The sequence below is a fragment of the Hyla sarda genome, chromosome 5 (genome assembly GCF_029499605.1).
Source record: "Hyla sarda isolate aHylSar1 chromosome 5, aHylSar1.hap1, whole genome shotgun sequence".
NCBI lineage: Eukaryota > Metazoa > Chordata > Amphibia > Anura > Hylidae > Hyla > Hyla sarda.
Genome location: NC_079193.1, coordinates 264,398,797 through 264,420,548, shown reverse-complemented (window position 1 = coordinate 264,420,548; position 21,752 = coordinate 264,398,797). Strand labels below are relative to the sequence as shown.

The 21,752-nt window shown below is 43.0% G+C and overlaps 1 protein-coding gene across 2 annotated transcripts in view; it reads left to right on the top strand.

The window, feature by feature from the left end:
- SMCHD1 (structural maintenance of chromosomes flexible hinge domain containing 1) overlaps positions 1 to 21,752 on the top strand; it is a 449,735-nt gene that overhangs the window by 203,828 nt on the left and 224,155 nt on the right. For both annotated transcript variants that reach the window (XM_056521656.1, XM_056521657.1), the window contains exon 24: positions 20,981 to 21,115. In XM_056521656.1, coding sequence (XP_056377631.1) covers positions 20,981 to 21,115 — 135 coding nt within the window. The remainder of the gene's footprint in view (positions 1 to 20,980; positions 21,116 to 21,752) is intronic.

Sequence of the window (21,752 nt, the reverse complement as noted above, 5' to 3'; positions counted from 1 at the left end):
ATTTACAAATATGTTTCTCTTTCTGCCACCAGTTGATTTAAAAGAAAAAAGGTTTTCACCGGAGTACCCCTTTAAAGTGATAGAGGTCAGATTTGCAAATAAAAGCTGATATCAGAGGTGGTAAAAGCGGAAGAAAGATACATAATGGACCCTGCTAACATAGAGAAGCAAGAAACATGGAAAGACAATCAAAATAAATTAAATATGTATTTAGAAGAAAAAAGTAAGAATAAATTAAAATTTTTGGGACAACAAAAAAATATGGGAGTCAGGAAAACCTAATAAAAGGCTCATGAACATAATACAGAATCAACAAGGCAAATCTCATATTAATGAAATAAAAAGTGGTACAGGGAAAGTATGTAGGGAACTTAAGGAAATCAGAGAAGAATTTGTTAAATACTATAAAAAAATATACACATCAGAGATTAAACACCAAAATAAATAATTGTTAAATATTTCGACGATATAAAGATGCCCAGACTATCAATACAACAAGAGAAAGAAACGGGGGGCCCAATGACCCTTAGGGAGTTAGAAGAAGCTTTAAGATCAAAGGGAACACGAGTCCCAGCAGGGTGGGTTCCCGTTTGAAATATATAGGAAATTTAGGAGAATCCTTATCCCAGCTCTGCTTAGAACTATAAATAGTTCTTTAAAAGCAGGAACCTTACCCGGAACAATGAAAGAAGCAGGAATAATGTTACTGTTGAAACTGAATAAAGATAAGAAAGAAATGGAATCATATCGTCCAATATCATTATTGAACACGGACGTAAAGATCCAGGCGAAGGCTCTGGCATTGCATTTGGACTGGGAACAATTAAGGAGCTTAGAATCCTGGATAAAGGAGAAAGTTTTTCTTATTTAGGCGTACAGATATCTGGGAAAATCGGAGAATATCATAAAATAAACACATACCCAATGATAAAAAAAATTGGAAAACAAGGTAAGAACATGGAATAAACTGAATCTTATGAGAGCAGAGAGGATAGTCTTAATTAAAACAGTAATTCTACCAAAACTATTATACATCTTTGGAGCGCCCCCTATCTGGTGCGAGAAAGGAATTTTTAGAAGGATAATAGCTATGCTAAACGCCCTAATATGGGGGAGGAAAAGAACGAGGATAAAAATAGGATCTGAGGAAAACTCCGATGCAGCCCCCCTAAAAAAATTAATGCCATAATGTAGCCCATTAAAATACCTTTTGATGGAGCCCTCAATCGTGTAGAAGGGCCCAGCTGTTTTCGCATTATGTGCCTGGCCCGCGCTGTAAAAACTACATCTCCCAGCATGCCCGCTCGTCACATCCGGCCGGCTCCTTCCTGTATCTCCCCTGCTCGGCCCCTTCCAGAAATTATAATAAATCGCACCCCCTCCGCGTTTGCTGAGCTGAGCCTATGGCAGCTCAGCTCAGCGCATATATGAATATAATATTGAGGGGAGAGTAGCCGACTCCAGGCTGGGAGGCCGGCAGAGCATGCAATGACTCATGGGAGGTATGAGTCACCGGGCTAAACTGCCGGCGGAGTGCTCGGAATAAGCGGTCGAGCGTCATCAAATGCAGGTAAAGGACCCAGCTTCCGGTCGGCGGAAATATGCAGGAGAAGAACGGGAAAAGGGCCATATGGAAAGCGCAAGTATATTAGAATGCTATATAACTTTGCTTGATGCTTCTTTTGCCCCAGAAAAGATTTGCATCGAAGTACTCCTTTAAGTAAAGGAAGAGAGAAGGGAGGACTGAAACTTCCTGATATACAGGGATATTTTTTAGCAAGTCAGATGTACTATGTGGTGGAGTGGAGGAGATTTGGAATCTTTAAAAAGATCATGTAAAAAACAAAAGGGAAATACGAAAATATTTATCAGGTTCTTGAGTCAGGCCAGTTAAAAGAAGGGAGGTAGAAGGAAAATGCTATAATAGTAGGGATTTGTAAAACCTGGGAAAACTTTTTAAAAAAAATTACGGGAATATTAGAGACAGCGCCAATTTGGCACAATGTAAACTTGAAAGAGGTAGCTAAGATGGAAACTAACAACTTGCAAAGTAGGGGATGTAAACTTTCGAGAGAAGTGTGGAGAAAAGGAGAGTTATGAAAGTGGAGAGAGGTGCAGGAAGAATTGAAATTAGGAAAAGGTATGTGGTTGGAATTTCAGGGTTTAAAAAGTGCCATATGCGGGTCACTAAGAGACAGTGGTAATACGATAGTGAAAGTAGCTGAAACTATAAGAAAAATGGAGGAGCGAAAAATGGTAAAGAAAGTTATGGCAGTAATTTATACCGAAATAATGAAAAATAAAGAAAATAACTTAAAACATAAATGCTTCCAGCAATGGGACGAAGAGTTAGGTGAGCGAAACAAATGCGGTTGGATTAATGTTTTCAGGAATACAAAAAGAATTTCCCCAAGTTTAGACCATCAACTGATACAATGGAACATAGTACCGTATATACTCGAGTATAAGCCGAGTTTTTCAGCACGATTTTTCGTGCTGAAAACACCCCCCTCGGCTTATACTCGAGTGAACTCCCCCACCCGCAGTGGTCTTCAACCTGCGGACTTCCAGAGGTTTCAAAACTACAACTCCCAGCAAGCCAGGGCAGCCATCGGCTGTCCGGGCTTGCTGGGAGTTGTAGTTTTGAAACCTCCGGAGGTCCGCAGGTTGAAGACCACTGCGGCCTTCAACATCATCCAGCCCCCTCTCACCCCCTTTAGTTCTGAGTACTCACCTCCGCTCGGCGCTGGTCCGGTCCTGCAGGGCTGTCCGGTAAGGAGGTGGTCCGGTGAGGAGGTGGTCCGGGCTGCTATCTTCACCGGGGAGGCCTCTTCTAAGCGCTTCGGGCCCGGCCTCAGAATAGTCACGTTGCCTTGACAACGACGCAGATACGTCGTTGTCTAGGCAACGGCTCTATTCCGGGCCGGAAGCGCGGAGAAGAGGCGCCCCCGGTGAAGATAGCAGCCCGGACCACCTCCTCACCGGACCACCTCCTTACCGGACAGCCCTGCAGGACCGGACCAGCGCCGAGCGGAGGTGAGTACTCAGAACTAAAGGGGGTGAGAGGGGGCTGGATGATGTTGAAGGCCGCAGTGGTCTTCAACCTGCGGACCTCCGGAGGTTTCAAAACTACAACTCCCAGCAAGCCCGGACAGCCGATGGCTGCCCGGGCTTGCTGGGAGTTGTAGTTTTGAAACCTCTGGAGGTCCGCATGTTGAAGGCCGCAGTGGTCTTCAACCTGCGGACCTCCGGAGGTTTCAAAACTACAACTCCCAGCAAGCCCGGACAGCCGATGGCTGCCCGGGCTTGCTGGGAGTTGTAGTTTTGAAACCTCTGGAGGTCCGCATGTTGAAGGCCGCAGTGGTCTTCAACCTGCGGACCTCCGGAGGTTTCAAAACTACAACTCCCAGCAAGCCCGGACAGCCGATGGCTGCCCGGGCTTGCTGGGAGTTGTAGTTTTGAAACCTCTGGAGGTCCGCAGGTTGAAGACCACTGAGGGCGAATGATGAGAAGAGGATGATGAAGGGGGGGGGGGGGGATGATGAAAGGGGGGGGGGGGTGTGGGGATGATGACAAGGGGATGATGAAGGGGGGATGTGTGGGATGATGACAAGGGGATGATGAAGGGGGGATGTGTGGGATAAGGGGATGTGTGGGATGATGACAAGGGGATGATGAAGGGGGGATGTGTGGGATAAGGGGATGTGTGGGATGATGACAAGGGGATGATGAAGGGGGGATGTGTGGGATGATAAGGGGATGTGTGGGATGATGACAAGGGGATGATGAAGGGGGGATGTGTGGGATGATAAGGGGATGTGTGGGATGATGACAAGGGGATGATGAAGGGGGGATGTGTGGGATGATGACAAGGGGATGATGAGGATGTTAATGACGGGTCTGGATGATGACAGGGGGGGATGAGGTATTTCCCACCCTAGGCTTATACTCGAGTCAATAACTTTTCCTGGGATTTTGGGTTGAAATTAGGGGTCTCGGCTTATACTCGGGTCGGCTTATACTCGAGTATATACGGTATATAGAATTTATTATACACCAAAATTCCTCTTCAGGATTGGTAGGAGGGAAAATGGCAACTGTCCAAGATGTAAAATGGAAAACCCGGGATTCCTGCATATTATATGGGAATGTGAAAAAATACAAGAATATTGGGTGTCAATAATTGATGATATCGAGAGAAAAATTAAATACGAGATAAAAGATGATATAGCTTTGATTATCTTGGGTGAGGATAGAAAAGTGAATAAAACAAAAAAAGAAAGAAAGGAACTACTGACTATGCTCTTTTATGCTTGATTATTAATCAGGAAATGGCTGGCCCCAACTAAACCAGAGGTATGGGAGTGGAGGGAGGTGACAGGAAGGTTATTTGGTTAAAAGAAGGAAATTAGGTATTTTTTTTAAATAACATTTTATTTGTTTTTTAATGTTTTTTTTATTTCATTATTATGTGAGGGGGACGTGAATCAGGGGGACACAAGAATAAAGGCGGGTAGAAATAATTGGGAAGATACCAAAGATCTAAAATGGGGAAAAAAAGGAAAGAAAGGGGAAAGAGAAAGGGAAGGGAAAGGAAAGAGAAAAGAAAATGAATTGATATAGTATAATGGAAATAGTAATAGAATGGGAAGGTGTTGTCCCTCTGCCTCCCGCCCACCCAGTAAGGGGAGATATGTCATGGGGGAGAAAGGTGAGGGTAGGGGATGGGGGTGGGAAAAAAGATAAAATCTTGATATTCAATGTATAAAATGTTATTTATTAAAATGTAAATTATACATGTTTTCAATAAAGAAAGGTTTAAAAGGAAAAAAAAAAGCTTCCATCCTTAGGATTATAAAGGGCTCTGTCCCAAAAGTGTTAACATAGTGGTAAATTTTCGCCCCGATACTTACGTAATTTCTTGGTGAAAAATTTGAAAATTTCATGAAAAATTTGAAAATTTTATATTTTTCTAACTTTGAAGCTCTCTGTTTGTAAGGAAAACAGACATACCAAATAAATTATATATTGATTCACATATACAATATGTCTTCTTTATGTTTGCATAATAAAGTTGACATGTTTTTACTTTTGGAAGACATCAGAGGGCTTCATAGTTCAGCAGCAATTTTCAAATTTTTCACAAAATTTTCAATATCGGAATATTTCAGGGACCAGTTCAGTTTTGAAGTGGATTTGAAAGGCCTTCCTTATTGGAAATACCCCATAAATGACCCCATTATAAAAACTGCACCCTCAAAGGATTCAGAATGACATTCAGTCAGTGTGTTAAGCCTTTAGGTGTTTCACAGGAATAGCAGCAAAGTGAAGGAGAAAATTCTAAATCTTAATTTTTTTTTGTTGACCCAGTTTTTGAATTTTTACAAGGGGGGGAAAAAGGACAGAAATCCCCCCCCCCCCCCCCCCCCCCAAAAAAAAAAATTTGTAACCCAATTTTTTGCGAGTAAGGAAATACCTCATATGTGGCTATAAAGTGTTATGCGAGCGCATTAGAGGGTTCAGAAGGGAAGGATCGACAGTGGGAATTTGGAATGAGTTTTTCTGAAATGGCTTTTGGGGGCATGTCACATTAAGGAAGCCCCTATGGTGCCAGAACAGCAAAAAAACAGCAAAAAAAAAAAAAACACATGGCATACTATTTTGGAAACTACACCCCTCAAGGTACGTAACAAGGGGTACAGGGAGCCTTAACCCCCCCCCCCCCCCCCACACAGGTGTTTGATGACTTTTCGTTAACATTGGATGTGTAAATTATTTTTTTTTTTCACTAAAATGAGTTTTACCACAAATTTAACATTTTTTCAAGGGTTAATAGGAGAAAATGCCCCCCAAAATTTGTGACAACGTTTTTTCTGAGTATGGAAATACCCCATGTGTGGATTAAAAGTGCACTGCGGACACACTACAATGCACAGAAGCGAAGGAGTCACAATTGGGTTTTGGAAATCAGATTTTGCTGAAATGGTTTTTGGGGGGCATGTCGCATTTGCCAGAACAGCAAAAAAAGACATATTATTTTGGAAACTACAACCCACAAGAAACGTACCAATGGGTACAGTGAGCCTTAACACCCCACAGGTGTTTGACGACTTTTCATTAACGTCAGATGTGTAAATTAAAATAATTTTTTTTTAATGGAAATGCTATTTTTTTTTTTTAACCAAATTTACCATTTTTACAAGAGGTAATAAGAGAAAATGCCCCCCCAAAATTTGTAACACCATTTTTTCTGAGTATTGAAATACCCCATGTGTGGATGTAAAGTGCTCTGCGGGCAAACTACAATGCTCAGAAGAGAAGGAGGGCTGTTGAGGAGAGAGAATTTGGCTGGAATTCAAGTCGGGGGCCATGGGGGGTGGGGTATATGTAGTGTTTTACCCTTTATTTTGTGTAAGTGTAGTTTTTTAGGCTATCCTTCAACTGTTGCAAAACTACAACTTCCAGCATGCACTGACAGACAGGAGGCACACTGGTTGGGAAACACTAAGTTAGGTAACAGACTACCGCAGTGTTTCAGCACCAGTGTACCTCCAGCTGTTGCAAAACTACAACATCCAGCATGCATGGTCTGTCAATGCATGCTGGGAGTTGTAGTTTTGCAACAGCTGGAGGCACACGGGTTGGGAAACACTGAGTTAGCAAACAGACAGTGTTTCCCAACCAGTGTGCTTCCAGTTGTTGCAAAACTACAACTCCCAGCATGCATTGACAGACCATGCATGCGGGGAGTTGTAGTTTTGCTACAACTGGAGGCAAACTGGTTGGGAAACACTGTCTTTTTCCAAACTCAGTGTTTCCCAACCCGTGTGCCTCCAGCTGTTGCAAAACTACAACTCCCTGCATGCCCAGACAACCTTTGGCTATCTGGGCATGCTGGGAGTTGTAGTTGTGAAACTACAAGGCAGCAGTGAAGATCACTTACCAGATCTTCACTTCTGTCACTGCCGCTGGCCCTTCCCGCCGCCGGTCCCCCACTGACTGCCACCGTCCCCACGATGTATGCTGCCGGTAACCGATGTCGCCATCATTACCCCGCTGCACAGACTTCCAGGGGCTGGCAGAGCAGGGATTTTAAGTTTATTTTATATACTATCCACGAAAAAGAATGGCTGGGCACTACTGATATCAAAGGCTGTAAAACTGGCTGAGAAAAAGGGTGGGGTAAGAGTGTAGGCAGACCAGGAGGACGGAGGTGCTTCACGTGAAACAAGGTACAATGTATAACTCCACAAGGAGAGAAATGAAGTAACAACAGTGCACACACCTGTAATTTCCTGCTGCCACGGCTTTATTCGCAATTCGTATAGAACATCAGCATGACATCTTCCCCACAGACACGAGCAAGAGGTACGAGGCAGGAGTGTCACCTGGACAACAGACTCTGTTTCACGCGATTGGTGTTTCCTCAGGTCCTGGTAATAACTTCCTGTTGCTCGTATACCTGTTAAATACTCTCCACCCACAACGTGTTACACAAATACACTTATCATAATCTACTATGCAAAATAGCATGAAAAGGTGAAAATATATAAAACAACCCGGTATAACTAACAACAAGCTATGTGAATTAAAGTGTATTTGTGCAACACGTTGTGGGTGAAGAGTATTTAACCGGTATACGAGCAACAGGAAGTTATCACAAGGACCTGAGTAAACACCAATTTCATTGGTGTGAAACAGAGTCTGTCATCCATGTGACACTCCTGCCTCGTACCTCTTGCTAGTGTCTGTGGGGAAGATGTCATGCTGATGTTCTATACGAACTGGGAATAAAGCCGTGGCAGCAGGAAATTACAGGTGTGTGCTCTGTTTCTTCATTTCTCTCCTTGTGAAGTTATTTTATATACTAACTTTGTGTGTGGCACACTATTAAATACCTTAGAGAAGTCCAGATATACAACATCCACAGCGTCACCCCGGTCTTATCTATAACTGACCTCCTCAAAGAAGCTGATCATATTAGTCTGATAGTGACGATCCTGCATAAACCCATGTTGGTAGACAGGACAGTACAGAGATCTTTCTAGTGATCTTTTAAAACCTAGGATAATAACCATGGCAAGGGGGCATCCTCTACATCTAGAGGAAGGAAGGGTTTCACCATCATTACAAACAGATTATTTACAGACAGAGATTTACTGTCAGAGTAGTGAGACTATGGAACTCTCTGCGGCATGATGTTGTGATATCTGACTCAGTAAACAAGTTCAAGGAGGGCCTTGATGGTTTTTCTGAAAAATATAATATTACAAGTTATAGATACCAGATGTAGGGAATATAGCGTCGATCCAGAGATTTATTCTGATTGCCATATATGAGTCAGAAGGGAATTATAAGGGTTTTGGCATCAGCTTCATAAGGGATTTTTGCCTTCTTCTGGATAAACGCAGTTGGATTTTAGGTCGAACTTGATGGACTCTTGATGTCTATTTTTTTTAAACCTTATAAACTATGTATTTCACTCCCCCCTCTGTCTAACTTAATATGTGCATGTTGTCCCCTCCAAACCAGGTCCCAAAATCCTAAAAAAATAAAGCAATGAGACTCATATCGGGGCATTATCAAGAAGGTACAATAGCTGGGGATTCCATATAATTAACCCTGCCAGCTACCAACAGAGAGTTTTATACTCCACTGCCATCTTGCACTGAAACCTATAAATGAAGAGGTTTAGGTGTAAGGGAATCTGTTACTAAGTTATACCCTATGTTACAAATTTCAATAGGTAAAAGAGTTTAATATCATGTGTTCTACCATGTCTGGATATCTGCTGAGACATCTCTAAATGTGGAAACATTATTTTTTATTTTTTTATAAATGTCACAGGCAGCATGTAAATGAGGCTTAACCCCTTAACGACATGTGCCTTAAATGTACGGCGCTGCATAGTGTCACTTAGCGCATAGCACCGTATATTTACGGCGCTGCTGTGATGCAAGTGCAGGAGATGCGCTCGCTTAATTCCTGCCGGTAATGGCGGACATCAGCGATCGTGCTGATATCTGCCATTAACCCCCTCAGATGCCATGATCAATACAGATCACGGCATCTGTAGCAGTGCGGCACTTATAATGGCTGATCTAATCGCCCGCGGCACTGATCAGATCAGCCACGATGGTGGACGGAGGTCCCCTTACCTGCCTCAGTCAGTCTCCCAGGGTCTTCTGCACTGATCTGCCTTTCAGCAGACTAGAGCAGAAGATCGCCGATAATACTGATCAGTGCTATGCCCTATACATATCACTAAACAGTATTAGCAATCTAATGATTGCTATAAGTAGTCCCCTATGGGGACTAAAAAAGTGTAAAATGTAAATGTAAAAAAAAGTTATGAAAAAATTTGAAAAATCCTCTCCCCCAATAAAGTTTTTTAAATCACCCCTTTTCCCCATATTAATACAAAAAAGCATAAAAAAAATAAACATACCGTATTTATTAGGGTATACCACGCACCGGCCTATAACACGCACCCTCATTTTACCAAGGATATTTGGGTAAAAAAAGTTTTTTACCCAAATATCCATGGTAAAATGAGGGTGCGTGTGTGCGAGTGTATACCCCGATACACCCCCAGGAAAGGCAGGGGGAGAGAGGCCGTCGCTGCCGGCTTCTCTCCCCCTGCCTTTCCTGGGGTCTAGAGCCCTGCTGCCGGCCCTTCTCTCCCCCTGGCTATCGGCACCGCTGCCCGTTCTGTCCCCCTGACTATCGGTGCCGGCGAGCCCATTGCCGGCGCCGATAGCCAGGCTGCCCCGATAGCTGCCCCGATGCCTCCCCCCATCCCCGGTGGCATAATTACCTGTTGCTGGGGTCGGGTCCACGCTGCTTCAGGCCTCCGGCGTGCGTCCCCTGCGTCGTTGCTATGCGCTGCGCGGCGCACTGACGTCATGCGCCGCGCCGTGCAGCGCATAGCAACGACGCAGGGGACGCACGCCGGAGGCCTGAAGCAGCGCGGACCCGACCCCGGCAACAGGTAATTATGCCACCGGGGATGGGGGAGGCAGCGGCGCTGGCAATGGGTGCCGCTGCCCCTTCTCTCCCCCTGGCTGTCGGCGCCGCTTCTCTCCCCCTGGCTATCGGTGCCGGCACCGATAGTCAGGGGGGACAGAACGGGCAGCGGCGCCGATAACCAGCGGGAGAGAAGGGCCGGCAGCAGGGCTCTAGACCCCAGGAAAGGCAGGGGAGAGAAGCCGGCAGCGACGGCCTCTCTCCCCCTGCCTTCCCTGGGGGTGTATCGGCGTATAACACGCACATAGACTTTAGGCTAAAAATGTTAAATGGGGTATTTATTATCGCCAGCGTGCGTAAATGTCCGAACTATAAATATATAATGTTAATGATCCCGTACAGAGAACGGCGTTAATGTAAAAAAAAGTCAAACATTTCAGCTTTTTTGTCACATCAAACAGCAAACAAATTTAACAAAATACTATCAAAAAGTCATATATACGCAAATGTGGTTCCAAAAAAATGAGCCCTCACACATCCCTGACTACGGAAAAATAAGAAAGTTAGGTGGTCAAAATAGATTTTTTACCAGCAGTGCAATAATAGAAAAGTATATGTAACCATGGGTATCATTTTAATCGTATTGACTAAGTGAATAAAGAAAACATGTAATTTTACCGCAAAGTGTACAGCGCGAAAATGAACCCCCCCCCAAATTTGCAATATTTGACTTTCTTTAAATTTCTTTACACAAAATTTTTTTGTGTTTACCATACATTTTTGGGTAAAATGAGTGATTGATTGTCATTACAAAGTACATCTGGTCACGCAAAAATTAAGCCCTCATGTGGTCTGGGAATGGAAATATAAGACTTATGAATTTTAGAAAGTGAGGTGGAAAAAACAAAAATGCAAAAATAAAATTGTCTGTGTCCTTGAGGGGTTAAGTAGTCACCAGGCATGCAGCTTGCTGAAGTAGTCACTGCACCCTGGGCTATAATCATGCCTAGTCAGACTCTAATAAGACCTATCTAGACATGATTGACAGCTGTTCAATCATGTCTAGATTGGCATGTCTAATGTGATTCCAGCCCAGACACCATAACTACTTCAGCAGCCACATGTCCAACTGACTACTTGAGGGTTTAAGTAGTCCAACTGACTACTTGAGCTCCATTAACATACTGCGTGTTACATTTATAAAGGTTGTTTTCTCCACATTTATATATGTGCTAGCAGACATCCAGGCATGGTAGGACATATGATGCGAACCTCTATTATGTGTCGTTACTCATTATATAGGGTAAAACTTAGTGACAGGTTCCCTTTAGATCTATCATAGTGGAAACTACATTAGCCAGGTTCTTAAACTCCCTAACCATTTGTAGTCTCAAATGGGGGACCCATCCGCTGATACACATCGATAACAATTTGGACCAATTCTTAACCATGCTATGTCTCAAGGAATGTGAGGTCCTTCCCAAGTTTAAAAAAAACTACAATAGCTTCCGACATAGAGGGAGGAAGTCTACTTAAACTTAGAATGACATTAAACTCTTCATGCAAATGTGGCAAGAGCGTGCCACCAACTGTTTGTAATTTTCCATGGGCAGCCTGTCCGACCCTGAGGCTATGTTATTGGCCATAGATTGTAAAGCAATTTTCATCTTCCTCAGATTTAAAGGCCCTGTGGCAACTCAATCTCCCCCAAGTAAGCTGGTAATTGCTCCCAGTGCTGACTAGTATGGTCGGAGTACAGGTTACTATGAAGTATCAGTAGAATGTCAACTGTATTGTGAACCACCTCCCCGTATAAGATTTAATAGCAGGAATCATACATGATCCCTCCTGTAATTCGGCCATAAGGGTCAACACATGGCCTGCTTTCTCACCCTCATCATAATACTTAACATTTTGGAAAGAGCATTAAATTTTAGGTGCGCAGTCAAGACATCTTGCTCCTCCTTCCCAATAAGGAGATATTATTCCACAAATTTAGCCTCTGCTGTTTGAGGAAATCCCCATATTGCTTGGTTTGTATTCAAGTGACTGTTTGAATAAGCAAGTGCCTTAGACATAATGGCATCCCAAAACATGCTCCTGCTATCCCCCCTCAGCATTGAATTGGCAATAATCTGCAGGGGCAGAGGTAACCAATGACAGATTAATTCAAGTAAAACAGATAGGATTTAAAGCCAACAAACAAGGCCCTGAGGGATCAGACTACCAACTACAAAACAAAGCACTAGCAGGGAATGGTTTGACAGAACTCTATATGTAAAACTTGTATGGATTACATTTGTATGGATTGTATGGAGTACAGACTATGAACTATTTGCTCACAGCTGAGGGATACTGCGAGAGAGAGGGTATAATGAGAATATGAGTGACAAGAATATTGTTGCACCCAAATTATGAACATAGACCATCCCCAGGATTTCGTCAGCACCATGTTTGTCACAATATTCATAGAGGAAAGTGATTAAAATCATAGGTACTTCAGGAAGAAGATCAATATCTCACATTATTTTACAAAGCACCACAGCGAAATATGGGGGAGGATATAAACACCAACCAGTATATATGCTGTTAACATAAAGATGACAATGCAAACATACATATCTTCCCTCTACATCCAACTGTAGTCCCAAGTATTCAAATGGTGCAAATTTATGCACAAGAATGCTAATGTCCCTGGTATACTTGGAGTATATAGAATGGTAGTGAGCTCCCACTCATGCTTTATGCAGTGTCTCAAGCTTATCTTTAGATAAATGAGTTTCTTTGAGTCAGATGACTGTTGCAAGGCGAGGGTGTATGTAATCAAACAGGGCAAAATCCTGGCACATTCCAGCTTATAACAGTAAAACAAGTAGCCATTATAGACCAATATACAGGGTGTTGGCCCACACTGACAAGGGAACTTGAAGGAGGAGGTATTGCCTGCCAAAACCAGCAGGAAACACTAGAAAGCAGTAGAGCACTGGGGAAAGGCTATAGAGCACATATAAATACAATTCTATATCAGTAGGGACCACTAGGTGGCTTCCATGTATGCTGCATTTCTTGTGCTCTGCCGCCACCTAAAGAAGCATATTTAGAAAAAGACACAGTAGATACAAATATGTGCATATACCTCCAAAATAGAGAGCACAAAAAAAAAAATTATAATTTAAAAAAAAAGCAATTGATGCCTGCACAAATATATTGGACGGGATAAGGCACCAGTTCTCCATACAGCTGCAGCGAAGTGTGTAAGATCCAAGAAACATCAAAAGTATAAAACATATAGCAGCCCCACGAAGAGAAGGAGAAATGTTTTCTTTTGGTCTGTCACAAGAAAGGCCAAAGCACAAGCCACCAAGCCTTGACAAAATATGCAGAAACAAAAGGAGAACAGAAGAAGGGCATTATCTGGGTGCAAAGCAGGTGATATGCATCATATGTTGATTATGCTAGTAAGAGATTTACTTTGAGGAGGGCAATAAGGTATCAAATTCAACAGTATGTAGTGTGGCTTTGCAGTCACAGCCAGTACCCAACCATGGATCCAAGAAGGGACATAAAGAAGCGCTCTGGCTCTGCCATAGAGTTGTATTGAGGGGGCGTGTCGGCCGCCACTTCGTGCGGAGGTCGACACGCCCCCTTCCCGGGGCTCCGTACAAGAGATCGCAGGGGGCCCCAGCGGTCGGACCCCCCTGCAACTTATCCTCTATCCTTAGGATAGGGGATAAGTTGTTCACCACTTGGTCACCACTGGACTACTCCTTTAAAAAAGAAATAATACTATGAATTTATGACCTTTGATCATGACCTCATGAAAACAGGAGAATAGGGTGCGTTCACATGGAGTAATTAAAGAGGAATTTACTCGAGTAGTTCCTATTGAATTCTCTGTTCCAAATTAATGCACATCCCCTCTGTCCATTGACTTTAATGTTTTTTCCGCTGTCCTGTTCACACTGCGGAAATTCTGCTAGCGGAATTCCGACGTTGAATTCCGTTCCGCTTGAAGAGTCAGCATGTTTATTCTTCAAGCGGAATCCGCTAGCAGAAATCGGTAGAAGTGAATGGTAAAAAACAAATTCCGCCTGACAATGTTTTCGTGTGCAATTTGTGCGGAATTCACGCTGAAATGGCTGAAAAACACTTCACTTCTTTCTCCCCATTTCCGCACGCACTTTTGCGCAAATTGCGCACGGAAATAAAATTCTTTTTTCCGCCCGTTAATTTTTCGTTATGAATTACTCTTGATTTACTACGTGTGAACGCACCCTTACACATCTGAAAGGAAGTGGAAGACCAAGGAGACAGAGCAGACCTACATGGAACAAATAGGGCTAATCAGATAAGTAAAATTGTGCGCAAAGAGCCAAATGTCTGAATGTGGGCTGGTAGTGACACAGTGTACTACTGGAAAAAATTGGCTAAGTAGACTTTCCAAGGGGCCTGTAATACATAAGAGAAATAGAGGTGGTAAACCCAACTAGACTAAGGACATTTATTTATTTATTATTATTTTTTATAGCTGTAGGAGAGAGAACCGGAACCCTTCTGTGATTACTTACTGGAGCTCTTTGGTCTAAAGGTCTAATAGACAAGCTTTAGTAAAGGTACACAAGCAAAGTGGGATCAAATTCCGTATGGGTATTTAAAGGGTACCTGCCATCAACTAAATTGTCCCAAATCCCCCCCCCCCCCCCTCCCCATGTGTCCCTGGCTCTATCCCTGTCTCTATTTGTACCCAAAACCCCATACAAATACCTTTTTTTTTTTATTTTATTTTTTTTTTATACATCCCCTGTGGCTGTTCAAGGTACTACAGTGAGCGAGGTAGGAAGGGGGTGTGGTTCGGCAGGTGCGACGTCGTCTGATGCCTGCTGGGGTGCCCTTCTGCCCTTCTTCCTCTTCACTCAGATAATGATATATCTCTAATGCCCATTTAAATTAACCTTGCTGCTCCCTGAAGACCTCGATCAGATTCAGGAGAGGCAGACCCGATCCTCTTCTGTGCAGCCGTGCGCTACACTGACATTTTGCCAGCACGTCTCTCCTTGCAGGGGAAGCAGCCTGATGATGTGGCTGGGCAGGTCAGGAGTGCCCGGGCTGCGGGCACAGCACTTGCTCCTGCCTGTCCGATTGACAGGCGGGGAGCTGTGCTGTGCTCTTCAGTGTCCGGCTGCACTGAGTTCTGACTCGTGCTGCCAGGCCGGCATGAGTCCGAACTTTATGCACCGGGACATGTAGGGAGACCCCTAGTGGTGGTTTTTTAAAAGTAGAAAGTGGAAAGTTGTTTTCTAATACATTGATTAACAAAATACAAAAGTTTTTTTTGGTGACAGGTACTCTTTAACCCCTTAAGAACCGAGGTCATTTTGGTCTTAAGGACCAGAGCATTTTTTGCAAATCTGGCCATTGTCACTTTAAGCATTAATAACGCTGGGATTCTTTTACTTATGAATTTGATTCAGAGATTGTTTTTTCTTGACATATTCTACTTTGCTAGTGGTAAATTTTTGTCAATACTTGCATCATTTCTTGGTGAAAAATTGCAACATTTTATGAAAAATTTAGCATTTTTCTAACTTTGAAGCTCTCGGCTTGTGAGGAAAATAGACATACCAAATACATTATATATTGATTCACATTTACAAAATGTCTACTTTATGTTTGCATCATAAAGTTGACATGTTTTTACTTTTGGAAGACATCAGAGGGCTTCAAAGTTGAGCAGCAATTTTCCTATTTTTCACAACATTTTCAAAATCGGAATTTTTCAGGGAACAGTTCATGTTTGAAGTGGATTTGAAGGGCCTTCATATTAGAAATACCCCACAAATGACCCAATTATAAAAACTGCACCCCTCAAAGTGTACAAAATGACATTTAGAATGTTTAACTCTTAAGGTATTTCACAGGAATAGCAACAAAGTGAAGGAGAAAATTCTAAATCTCAATAGTTTGTTCCTTTAGACCCAGTTTTTGAATTTTTACAAGGGGTAAAAGGAAAAAATGCCCCTCAAAATTTGTAACCCCATCTCTTCTGAGTATGGTAATACCTCGTGTGGATGTCAAGTGCACTGCTAGCGCACTACAATGCTCAGAAGAGGAGGAGTCACATTTGGCTTTTGGAAAGCAAATTTTGCTGAAATGGTTTTTGGGGGGCATGTCCCATTTTGGAAACCCCTATGGTGCCAGGACAGCAAAAAAAAAAAAAAAAAAAAAAAAAAACACATGGCATACTATTTTGGAAACTACAAGGAACCTCAAGGAACGTGAAAGGGGTACAGTGAGCCTTAACACCCCACAGGTGTTTGACGACTTTTCGTTAGTCTGATGTGTGAATGAAGAAAAATAGTTTTTTCCCAAATGTACTATTTGTACAAGAGGTCATTGGAGAAAATGCCCAACAAAATTTGTAACCCCATTTCTTCTGAGTATGGAAATACCCCATATGTGGATGTAAAGTGCTCTGCGGGCGAACTACAATGTTCAGAAGAAAAGGAGCTTTTGGAGAGAGAATTTGTTTGGAATGGAAGTCGGGTGCCATGTGCGTTTACAAAGCTCCCCGTGTTGCCAGAACAGTGGAACCCCCCCCCCCCCACATGTGACCCCATTTCAGAAACTAAACCCCTAACGGAATGTAATAAGGGGTGCAGTGAGCATTTACACCCCACTGGTGTTTGACAGACTTTTGAAACAGTGGGCTGTGCAAATGAAAAATTAAATTTTTCATTTTCACGGACGACTGTTCACAAAATATGTCAAACGCCAGTGGGGTGTAAATGTTCACTGTAACCCTTACTATATTACGTGAGGGTTGAAGTTTCCAAAATGGGGTCACATGTGGGGGTGGGGGGTTCCACTGTTCTGGCACCATGGGGGCTTTGTAAACGCACATGGCCTTCAATTCCAGCCAAATTCTTTTTACAAAATCCCAATGGCGCTCCTTCTCTTCTGAGCATTGTAGTTCGCCCGCAGAGCACTTTACATCCACATATGGGGTATTTATATACTCAGAAGAAACGGTGTTACAAATTTTGGGGGGCTTTTTTCCTATTACACCTTGAGAAAATGAAAAATTAGGGATAACACCAGCATTTTAGTGAAAAAATTTACATTTTTCATTTTCAACGGAAATTCGTATAACACCTGTGGGGTAATAAGGCTGACTATACCCTTTGTTAGGTTCCATGAGAGGTTTAGTTTCCAAAATGGGGTCACATGTAGGTCAAATGTACATGGCGCTCTCACTCCTGATCCATGTTGTGCGCTTGCAGAGCATTTTACTCCCACATATGGGATATTTCCGTACTTTTTATTTTGGGGGTCTTTTTTTCCTTTTACCTTTTGTGAAAATAAATAGTATGGGGCAACACCAGCATGTTAGTGTAAAAATTTTTTTTTACAGTAACATGCTGGAGTAGACCCCAACTTTACCTTTTCATAGGGGGTAAAAGGAGAAAAAGACCCCCAAAAATTGTTAGGCAATTTCTTCCGATCACGGAAATAACCCATATGTTGCCCTAAATTGCTGCCTTGAAATACGACCGTGAGAGAGCGCCATGCCTATTTGAGACCTAAATTAGGGATTTGCATAGGGATTTTACAACAGCTGGAGGCTCTGTTTTGGAAACAGTGTTATACCTGATGTTTTTCATTTTTATTGGGGAGGGGGACGACTGTGTAGGGGTGTGTGTATACATGTAGTGTTTTACTCTTTATTTTGTGTTAGTGTAGTGTTTGCAGGGTACATTTGCACGGGCGAGTTTACAGCGAGTTTCGAGCTACAGAGGAAAGTTTGCTGCATTTTAAACTTCCAGCGAGAAACTCACTGTAAATCCTCCTGTGTGAATGTACCCTGTACATTCACACAACTCCCAGCATGCCCTTTGGCTGTCCGTGCATGCTGGGGGTTATAGTTATGCAACAGCTGGAGGCACACTGGTTGCAAAACACGGAGTTTGTTACTTTACTCAGTGTTTCCCAACCAGTGTGCCTCCAGCTGTTGCAGAACTACAACTCTAAGCATGTAAGGTTTTTCAGTGCATTCTGGAAGTTAGTGTTTCCCAACCTGTGTGCCTCCAGCTGTTGCAAAACTATGAGTTAGGAAACAATGTTTTCCAACCAGTGTTCCTCCAGTTGTTGCAAAACTACAACTCCCAGCATGCCCAGGCAGCCGAAGGGCATACTGAGAGTTGTAGTTTTGCAACAACTGGAGGAACACTGGTTGGAAAACTTTATGTATAGTGGTGTCCAAATTGTGGCCCTCCAGATGTTGCAAAACTACAACTCTCAGCACGCCCAGGCATGCTGGGAGTTGTAGTTCGGCAACATCTGAAGGGCCAGATGTTACAGAACTAAAACTCCCAACATGCCTGGACTGTTTGGGCATGCTGGGAGTTGTAGTTTTGCAACATCTGGAAGAGCACAGATTGGAGCCCACTACACAGTGGTCTCCAAACTGCAGCCCTCCAGATGTTGCAAAACTACAACTCCCAGCATGCCCAGACAGCCAAAGGACATGCTGGGAGTTGTAGTTTTGAAACTACCAGAAGCAGCAGTGAAGAGCTTCACTGCTGCCTCTGATGCAGCTGCCGCCACCTCCTCCACTTACCCGCAACCGCCAACCTGTGTGCCTACAGCAGTTGAGAGCCTGCCGCTGGTCCCCACTGCCACGCTGGTACTTAAGTGCCGAGGTCCCTGCCGCAGCTCTCGGCGTCATCTTCCCCTGCTCTGCCCAGACTTCTATTGGCGGGCAGAGCAGGGGAAATTAACATTACCCCCCATTCAGCTCATTCACTGTGGACCAATCACAGTGAATGGGTAGCAAAATACGCGGTTGATTTTGCTACCCATTGACTTTGATGGGTAGGAAAATATGTAGAAAAATATGACGCGTATGATCCTACCCTAAATGTTAAATGGTTATTCCAGGGTCTTTTTTTATTTGACCATGCTACAGGGGCTGTAAAGTTAGTGTAGTTCATAATATAGTGTCTGTACCTGTGTGTGATGGTGGTCTCACAATTCTTCTGTGATTCACCCCAATATTTATTTTTAATGGCATTCAAAATTACTGTTGTCACAGGATTTCCCAGGTTGCAGTGTGTCGAGACCTGACATCATTAGTCAGGGAGCCTGTCCTGCTTCAATTTGGCAACAGCTGTAGGCCCCCTGGTTAGAAAACACTGTGTTTCAATGGGTGGGGTGGCTGATGTGTGTGTGTGGGAGGAAGGAAAGTGATCTCAAACTTTCAAGTATGGAACTGTGGGATATGTAGTTTAGAGAACAAAATCCAACAGGAAAAACCCAGTTATGGCAGGTAACTACTAACATCACCTTATGGTGGATAACCCCCTTTAAGTGTTCAAGGTGTGGCTGCTCTCTACACCACCTCCTTTTTGGTGCTCCTAGGCACTGGTCTTAAAGGGATATTCCAGGCAAAAATATTTTATCCCCTATCCAAAGGATAGGGAATAAGTTGTCCGATCGCGGAGGACCTGCCGCTGGGACCCCCGTGATCTCCCTGCAACACCCGTATTCTATGCGGGAGCTGCGTCTCCAGTTTAGGAAACCTCCGGGTTTCCTGGACTGTGGATGTGACGTCACACCACACCCCTTCCATTCATGTCTATGGGAGGGGGTGTGATGGCAGTCACGCCCCCTCCCATAGACATGAATGGAGGGGGTGTGGCGTGACGTCATGTCCCCAGTACCGGAAACCTGGAGGTTTCGTAAACTGGAGATGCAGCTCCCGCATAGAATGCGGGTGCTGCAGGGAGGTCGCTGGGGGGTTCCCTGCGGCGGGCCCCCTGCGATAAGACATCTTATCCCCTATCCTTTGGATAGGGGATATAATGGTTTCGTCTGAAAATACTCCTTTAAGAAAGCTCCTCACTGTCTAAGTCCTAAGACACAAGGTAAGAAGGCTGTGCACCAGGATGGTGAGCCTAGGAAATGCCTGGCTAGGATTGCCCTTCCCCATTCTTATACTTACTTGAATGGGACCATTTTCTGATTTTCAAAGTACGGTATGTTCAAAGAGTCAGAGCTGGCTAGAGCAAGAAGTAGGGCACCTGCAGATTACATATTCATTTTTTCATATTAGCACATTGGGCTAGCTTCTATATTTCCAAGGAGTAGTCCGGAAAGAGTCCCACCCTCTAGCCATCAATAGCTATATCTGATTTGTTGCGGACTGCTCGTAAAACAACAGCTCGTAAAACGACTGACTGAACGAGGTGGAGGCAAAGGCAGAGCGGGCATTCTCTGTGCCTGTTCCACAGCATAGAGACCAGATAAAAAAACTTTACCAAAGACTGACTTTGCCTTAAAATAAATAATGACTCATGGACAAGCCTGATGCTGCTGCAAGGCTGGTTAGTGTCCCAGTAGTGGGGATAGTGGTGGGATTTTCGGGAACACTTTTTGAATATTAAAACATCTTTAAACAACCATATTACAAAAGTTATTTAATTTTCATTAGTAACAACATTAAGAATTTTTGGGATCTGACAGTACCCATTAGTGGGCCTGACCCTTTGATTGCTTCAACGATATAATGCGGTAGTTCTGTACAAAATAATATAAAACAATATGATGCAGTAAATGCCCTTTTTTGTATGTTGTCTAAGTCTCACATGTTCACATTGCATTTGCTATAGGTTGGGAATGTACCTTAATTTATACCTCCGACATATACAACAGTTATGCTATTGTATAGACATACAGTGGTATACATTGGCAATTGGCTGTAGTGCTGGGACACTGGTGGCATGAGGCTACATTCTGCTTATGCATTGGAAGCTTTATTATTGCATGCCCCCAATGTGATAAGTAAAAGTAGCCCAAGTCTTGCATGCAGTTACTACTTTAATTTGAATTCATACCTACTTGTTTATGTTTTGTAAGAAGTATTGCCTGTGCCGCTATTAATGTGTTCGGTTGTGCACATTTGATTGTAATTCTTGATTAATTTTTCTACGTTGTATTACTTCTCTTTTTGTCCTAGTTTACTGGGGCTCCAAACCTTCCTGTCTATCGGTTGGATTGCAGTACTACAGGCAGTGGCATTTTAACTGGGCCTATCATTAAAGTTCAAAATATAAAGAAAATGCAATTATTAAAAGCAAAAATTGAAATACCTGTAAGTATATTCAGAGTTAACATCAATTTTTATTCAATACAGTTGCTTCTTAGATTCATATGAAGCAAAGCTCCATATATTATATTATTCTTTCAGGTCTACCCCTAAATAAAATTGTGTTGATTGTGTAATAGAATAATAAAGCAGACTAATAGTTATCGAGTTGAGTGTGATAATAGGAGCCATACACTGGACTCATCAGCCCTCTGTATTCTTTGCAAGAGATTGGTATTAGCCAAATTTCACAATTTTGAATTTTTTTTTCGATCACTAACGTAATATCCTACAATGCTATTTTTGCAGCGTATTAAATCAGTTTACACACATGGCATATATGTTAGGTTTTTGGCTGCATGGCAACACATTTGCACTGTGATCGCATCATGGGTTGCCTATGGAATGATAAAGCTATGGTCAATCTATGGGTTTATATTGACATGGTTATAGTTGTCTGTGACCCCAGCTATATAGTACAACTGCCGTGTGAGACAAACTCAGCCAATATTTTTACAGTGCTGTAAATATATTATATATAAAAGGCTACCCCTGACATTTTTTTGAATCATTCATTATGCTTAGGCTGCCGCCATTGAAATAATACGTTTTAAGACCCGCCACACTGCGTTTGGCTCTTCTA